This window comes from Palaemon carinicauda, chromosome 15 (assembly GCF_036898095.1).
Source record: "Palaemon carinicauda isolate YSFRI2023 chromosome 15, ASM3689809v2, whole genome shotgun sequence".
NCBI lineage: Eukaryota > Metazoa > Arthropoda > Malacostraca > Decapoda > Palaemonidae > Palaemon > Palaemon carinicauda.
The window spans coordinates 3,804,221-3,811,720 of NC_090739.1; the positions used below are offsets into that span (position 1 = coordinate 3,804,221).

General features: G+C 43.0%; 1 protein-coding gene across 2 annotated transcripts in view; it reads right to left on the reverse strand.

The window, feature by feature from the left end:
- The window catches only part of LOC137654450 (uncharacterized), a 34,885-nt gene that overhangs the window by 15,004 nt on the left and 12,381 nt on the right, over positions 1 to 7,500 (reverse strand). For both annotated transcript variants that reach the window (XM_068388081.1, XM_068388082.1), the window contains exons 5-6: positions 7,166 to 7,272; positions 6,480 to 6,662 (exon numbers count right to left, since the gene is read on the reverse strand). In XM_068388081.1, coding sequence (XP_068244182.1) covers positions 6,480 to 6,662; positions 7,166 to 7,272 — 290 coding nt within the window. The remainder of the gene's footprint in view (positions 1 to 6,479; positions 6,663 to 7,165; positions 7,273 to 7,500) is intronic.

Genomic DNA, 7,500 nt, shown 5'->3' on the forward strand with positions numbered 1-7,500 from the left:
TAGTGTTTAGTCTCTTTCCTAGCCACTGATTTTTCTTTTTATCTTAAAATATGTTTTCTGTTTTTTGCTGGTATTATGAGCTTGCATTATACGACTAATTTCGCAATTACTACCTTTTAATGAAGGGTAGAATTGCGTGTTTCAGGTAGAAATAAGTGCAAAATAGAAAATCGAAGTGATAAAGTGATATGCGCAAAGTGTTACAGTGTTGCGTCCGAGGCGCAAAGTGTTACAGTGTTGCGTCCGAGGCGCAAAGTGTTACAGTGTTGCGTCCGAGGGTTTGTCTGTTTGTGCCTGTCGTTCACCTAGTCCGGGACCTCTTGCAAGCTCCCAAGCCCAGGGGAGAAGTAATGTCAAACGACTTATGGGTTCGAGAGGCCTTGACCAACGAACAGACGTTTTCCCTCTATGGTATCGGGTGTTTCTTACCAAGATCTCCCCTACCATAAGACGAGAGAGACGTTGTTTCTCCTCGCCATCCGTAGGCTTTTTGCATAAGAAACCTGTCACAAGGTTTCGAAGCCCTTAAGCGAAAGTCAGTCCTTTCAGGACAGGTCCAGCGTCCTGGTTACAGCCATTAGGACAGCTCTGACCCTATGCAGTCATCGAATAACTGCTCGCCGCCTAACAAAAGCGTAACACAGACTCCGAAAGTCTTTTTTTGTAGGCAAAGTGTTGCGGTCACAGACGTTACCCTCGTCTATTACCACAACCATTTCCGTTGATCCTTAAGGGGTTGTATGGCAAACATGCAGTATATGCTTGCCTCCCTTATGGAAGACTATTCTGGCGATTAGTCCGTTGAGTCTAGCCGTTTATCTCATCGATATCCTGGCTTTCAGCCAACCTAACGTTCCTTTGTGCTTACTGTTGACGTTGGCGTAGCTTAGTCACGTCAGTCAGGTTGTTTAGAACCACACTCGATGCGGTCTCGTGTGGTTTTTCAGCCGCATTTGGACGTTAGGCCACTGGCTGATGCTCCTGTTGACGTTCTAGACGTTCACTAACAATCGGAGTTGACTTGTTTTGACGCTGTGCGTCAACCTCCGCATTCTAGAGTTGTTTTGACTGCTCAGTCTAGGCAGTCAAAGCAGTCTCGAGTGGACGCTGTACGTCCTCACGCAACTGTTGTGGTTGACAGTTCAGTTGTTGACAGTTCACAGACTGTCAAGCAGTTACATGACGTTGCGTTCTGGTCCGCTACTAATGCACCAGTGAGAGACTCAGCTTTTATCGGACAAGGTTCCTGTAGATGAGGAAGTTGCTGTTCTCCCTCCTACTGATATTCCCTTGAGGACTCTGTCAGATGGAGAGGAGCCTTAAGCTGCTTAGCCTCCTATGGACTTTAATTAAATCATGATGATTTTTTTAAGGATCTTCGTCCGGATCTTGTAACTGCTGCTCCTCGTTCGCCTAAACGTCAGAGCTTACACTAGGCCTAGCGACTTCGAAGCCGTTGTTTTTAAGCTAGTGCTCTCTCGCTCTCCTAGAGAGCGTTACGTTGGCTAGGCGACTGGTTTTTCACCAGGAGGAGTTTGGGGGATACAGCCTTTGCTTTCCCTTCTTTTAAACTGGTTTATAGAGCGAGAGTCTGATATGACACGAGAGAAGTTCTCGGCTTGGGAGTTCATGCCTCTGCCCAGATAGACATCTCAATTCTGGTAGACTCTCCCTGGCGCCTAGCCAGGAGACGCTCCAAGTTGTTTACAGGTCAACTTCTCAGAGGGATGGTAAACGGTTCCGCCTCAGTCGCTAACCCCGTCTGTGGCCACACCTGCTCCCGTAGACCCTAAATGGGCTTTGCTGCAAGACATGCAGTCCAAGCTTGCGTCCTTGATAGAGGACTTAAATGCGGAGAAGAACCTTCTGGCCAACAACCTTCCAACCGGTCGGTTGTGCGCCCTGTTGACGCTGAGGTAACCTACTCGCGTCTGCCAGTTGAGGTGGTTCCTCCACCGATGCGACCCAGTGTGGGTTGCCAGCCGCACGTTGACGTTAAGCGACGCTCGGAGGTGGTTGTTGACGTTCAGGACGTTCAACAACCAGCAGAGGTTACTTGTTGTGACGCAGTGCGTCAACCTCAGCAACCCGGTAGGGTGTTGACTGCACAACCCAGACGGTCTAGACAGTTTCGGGTTGACGCTGTGCTTCCTCGCGCACCCATGGTTGTTGACAGTTCACAGACTGTGCAGCAGTTCCATGATATTGCGTCCGGCTCCGTCACGCATCCACCAGTGCGACCGGATTCAGCGAGCCAGACGTTGCCCACTCCGTTGCCGTTTCCTCATCAGTTTCGGATGAGGAACCCTCTGATGAGGACGTTGCTGAACAACAAGACGATCAGCCCCCAGCCCTGCTATCCATCCAGAAGATGCTGAAGAAGGAACGCTGCTCAGTCAGGCTGTGGATGAGTCTGGTAGGGACGCTGTCATCCGTGGATCAATTTGTGTCACTAGGAAGACTACACCTCCGTCCTCTTCTATACCATCTAGCTTTTCACTGGAAAAAGGACAAGACGCTAGAAGCGGTCTCGATCCCGGTTTCCGAAAAGATAAAGTCTTGTCTGACTTGGTGAAAGGACAATATCAACCTAAGAGAGGGTCTTCCCCTGACTGTTCAGACTCCCAACCACGTTCTCTTCTCGGACGCATCGGACGTAGGCTGGGGTGCGACATTAGACGGTCGGGAATGCTCGGGAATATGGAACTCGAGTCAAAGGACAATGCATTTCAACTGCAAGGAGCTACTGGCAGTACGTCTGGCCTGGAAAGCTTCAGGTCTCTCCTTCAAGGCAAAGTGGTGGAGGTGAACTCGGACAACACCACGGCTTTGGCGTACATCTCCAAGCAAGGAGGGACCTACTCTCTGACGTTGTACGAGATCGCAAGGGACCTCCTCACCTGGTCAAAAGGTCTAGACATATCACTAGTAACGAGGTTCATCCAAGGCAACTTGAATGTCATGGCAGATTGTCTCAGTCGGAAGGGACAAATAATTCCAACAGAATGGACCCTCCACAAGGATGTATGCAAGAGACTTTGGGCCACCTGGGGCCAGCCAACCATAGATCTCTTCGCAACCTCGATGACCAAGAGGCTCCCAATATTTTGCTCACCAATTCCGGACCCAGCAGCAGTTCATATAGATGCCTTTCTCCTAGATTGGTCACATCTAGATCTATATGCATTCCCTCCGTTCAAGATTGTCAACAAGGTACTGCAGAAGTTCGCCTCTCACGAAGGGACAAGGTTGACGCTAGTTGCTTCCCTCTGGCCCGCGAGAGAATGGTTCACCGAGGTACTTCGATGGCTAGTAGACGTTCCCAGAACACTTCCCCTAAGGGTGGACCTTCTACGTCAGCCACACGTAAAGAAGGTACACCAAGGCCTCCACGCTCTTCGTCTGACTGCCTTCAGACTATCGAAAGACTCTCGAGAGCTAGAGGCTTTTCGAAGGAGGCAGCCAGAGCGATTGCTAGAGCAAGGAGAACATCCACCCTTAGAGTCTACCAATCGAAGTGGGAAATCTTCCGAAACTGGTGCAAGTCAGTATCCGTATCCTCGACCAGTACCTCTGTAACTCAAATAGCTGACTTCCTCTTATATCTGAGGAAAGAACGATCTCTTTCAGCTCCCACTATCAAGGGTTACAGAAGCATGTTGGCATCAGTCTTCCGTCACAGAGGCTTAGATCTTTCCAACAATAAAGATCTACAGGACCTCCTTAAGTCTTTTGAGACCACGAAGGAGCGTCGTTTGGTTACACCTGGTTGGAATTTAGACGTGGTACTAAGATTCCTTATGTCAGACAGGTTCGAACCGCTACAATCAGCCTCCCTGAAAGATCTCACCTTAAAGACTCTTTTCCTGGTATGCTTAGCCACAGCTAAAAGAGTCAGTGAGATTCATGCCTTCAGCAAGAACATCGGATTCTCATCTGAAACGGCTACATGTTCTCTACAACTTGGTTTTCTAGCCAAAAACGAGCTGCCTTCTCGACCTTGGCCAAAATCGTTCGATATTCCAAACTTATCGTATGGTTGGAAATGAACTAGAAAGAGTCTTATGCCCTGTAAGAGCTCTTAAGTTCTATTTAAAACGAACTAAACCTTTACGAGGCCCGTCTGAAGCTTTATGGTGTTCAGTTAAGAAACCATCTTTGCCTATGTCAAAGAATGCTTTATCCTATTTTATCAGACTGTTAATACGAGAAGCTCATTCCCATCTGAATGAGGAAGACCAAGCTTTGCTGAAGGTAAGGACACACGAAGTTAGAGCTGTCGCAACTTCCGTGGCCTTTAAACAAAATAGATCTCTGCGAAGTATAATCGACGCAACCTATTGGAAAAGCAAGTCAGTGTTCGCGTCTTTTTATCTTAAGAATGTCCAGTCTCTTTACGAGAACTGCTACACTCTGGGACCATTCGTAGCAACGAGTGCAGTAGTGGGTGAGGGCTCAACCACTACAATTCCCTAATTCCATAACCTTTTTAATCTTTCTCTTGAAATGTTTTATTGTTGTTTTTGGGTTGTCCGGAAGGCTAAGAAGCCTTTCGCATCCTACTTGATTTGGCGGGTGGTCAAAGTCATTTCTTGAGAAGCGCCTAGATTAGAGGTTTTGATGAGGTCTTGTTGTATGGGTTGCAACCCTTGATACTTCAGCTCCTAGGGGTCGCTCAGCATCCTAAGAGGATCGCGAGGCTCCGTAAGGAAGACGTACTTAAAAAGGCAGAGTAATTGTTCAAGTCGACTTCCTTACCAGGTACTTATTTATTTTAAGTTTGTTATTTTGATAACTGCTAAAATGAAATAAAAAATCCTTAGCTCATAATAATGTAAACATTTATTGCTGGTCTCTACCCACCCCCCTGGGTGTGAATCAGCTTATATAATCATCGGCTAAGTTAAATATTGAAAAATGTTATTTTTATAATAAAATAAATTTTTGAATATACTTACCCGGTGATTATATATTAAAGGACCCTCCCTTCCTCCCCAATAGAGACACAGTGGACCAAGGAGAAAATTGAGTTCTTTGTTTACATTGAGTACTGAGTACCTGCACGACAGATGGCGCTGTTGAAGTACACCCCCTACCTGCATAGCGATCGCTGGCGGATTTTTAACGTAGAGTTTTCTGTCGAGCAACAGAGTTGCAGCTTATATAATCACCGGGTAAGTATATTCAAAAATTTATTTTATTATAAAAATAACATTGTAATGAAGTGGACATTTGCCTCAATAACTGAAATTAAAGCTTCTCTAATATTGCTTTATAAGCCATTAGGTTATGGTCACACCTTATAGGGCAACAATCTCGGCATGGAATGGTCTACTAAATTTACTTTTTATCCTAAGTTTTAAGAGGGGAGATACTGGGGTTACAAAAAGAAAAAAATAAATAAATAAAAAGCATATGCATGATTATGATGATCAAGGGTTCAAGATCATGTGTTGTGTAATTTTCTCAATGTTAGTGGTTGAGGGTACACTCGGGTACATTATTCTATCTTATTTCTCTTCCTCATGTTTTGTTAAAGTTTTTATTGTTTATAAAGGAAGTATTTATTTTAATGTTACTGTTCTTAGAATATTTGATTTTTCCTTGATTCTTTTCCTCACTGGGCTATTTTCCTTGTTGGATCCCTTGGGCGTATAGCATCCTACTTTTCCAACTAGGGTTGTTGCTTAGCAAGTAATAGTGATAATAATAAAAGGAAATTGGAGTGTTTTGTCCAACGACATTGTTTTTGGAATGAAACTATTCATTGGGGTTTATACCAAAGTCTCTTGGTTAGGCAGTAACCAAGACTTGTGGTAAGAAAAATGTTTGTGGAAAGAAGAAACAAAGTCGGTAGCATTAGGTGAAAAATAACAAAGGCAGAAGATATCAGTAGAAGCTGGATGATATTTTTAGGCCTAATGGGATCATAGAAAAGAGAACATTTGAAAGACATGAATGGCAAGTACTACTGCACTGAATATGATCTTCCCTGCTTTATAGTAGGTCTGTGTTTTGTGCCTCGTAATATTTATAGATATATAATCCACACTTCAGTAGAGAATAACCAGACTTTGTAAGGCAATGATTTGTTTGAAATAAGGGATTTTGATGAAGGAAAAATCTATTTCTGGGCGAGAGACCTGTGCCGCCCAGTGAAATGCTCCTTAAGCACCATTTCTAAGGTATATGACTGCTATATATTACCAGAGAAAAATTGCATAGGAATGCCAGGTTGAACCCAGCTCGCTCACCTATATAAGGTGTCGGTATATTACTGGGGCAAGATAAATCATAACCAGAGGCCTCGCACCAATTAGAGATTTCCTCTTCAAAATCCCTGAAACAGCGAGGTGCCGTTCAACATCTATGCTGCGTAAGCTACTACTACCAACTGCAATGATTTGTTTGAAATAAACAATTTTAGAGATGGTTATAGTTCTGATTTCTAAGAAGTAATAGTTCAAAGTATACAGTACCTTTCTTTTTCTTTTTTCTTTGCTCCTCTTGTGGTAAGTCTTGCAAAAAGCATTTAGGACAGTGCCAATATGTCCTAAGTTCATAAACCAAATTACATAAGCCCGGAGATACATACTGAAACTCCAGATCATCGGTTGGATGGCTTCTATAGGAGTTTCAGTTCTGTCCAAGTGAAACACCTCCTGTTGAGTACATTTTAAGGATACGGTTAATTTGTTATGGAAAATTGCTAATAAGTGAGGTTTTTAAATTATACTTCCATTAATTCCAGGTTGTGATTGGATCATTATTCAAATAATCGGCTAACAATCTATTTTTGAGGAACTTGATAACTCCTATAGTAGTGGATTCCTGTATTGTATTTTACATTAGAGACTGGTCTTATAGTCTTTAGTGAGTAAAGAGAGTCAACTTGCCTATTTGTGTAGTGCAATTATTTTTTTATTGTATATGTACTATAAAAAATTTAGACTGCAGTATACCTTTGTTGTGAGCAAATAAAAATTTGATCCCAGCTGATAATATTGAAATGAGGCATCTTTACTTTTGCCTTATATTCATTCTTCATGGACAGGATGCCAGAAAACCTCAAATAAGTCAATCAATCAATCAATCATTCTTCATGGATGACCTGGAACTGGTGTAAGTTGAAACTTTACTTACCATCATGTCTTTAATGACTTACCATCATGTCTTTAATGAAGAATGCACTGATGGCAACATCCATAAAAGTAAATGTCAGACTTATGGTTAACCATGGAAGGTAGTAACCCCAGCGTTTCCGAGCATTACCTGAAAAGAAAAAAAAATCTGTTCAAAGGTTTATACATAATAAAGATAGTCATTGAAAATATGTCTTTATGATGTTTTGAAGATTATATAAATCATTTGAATTGGTTAGAAATAGTGTCTAATCTTTTTATTTCATTATTGTTGCTCATCATGAGCAGGTGTAAATTTTTGGTTTTATTGTTGTTCAACTGAAATAGGAGATACATTTTTCATTTTCTTTTGAAATCC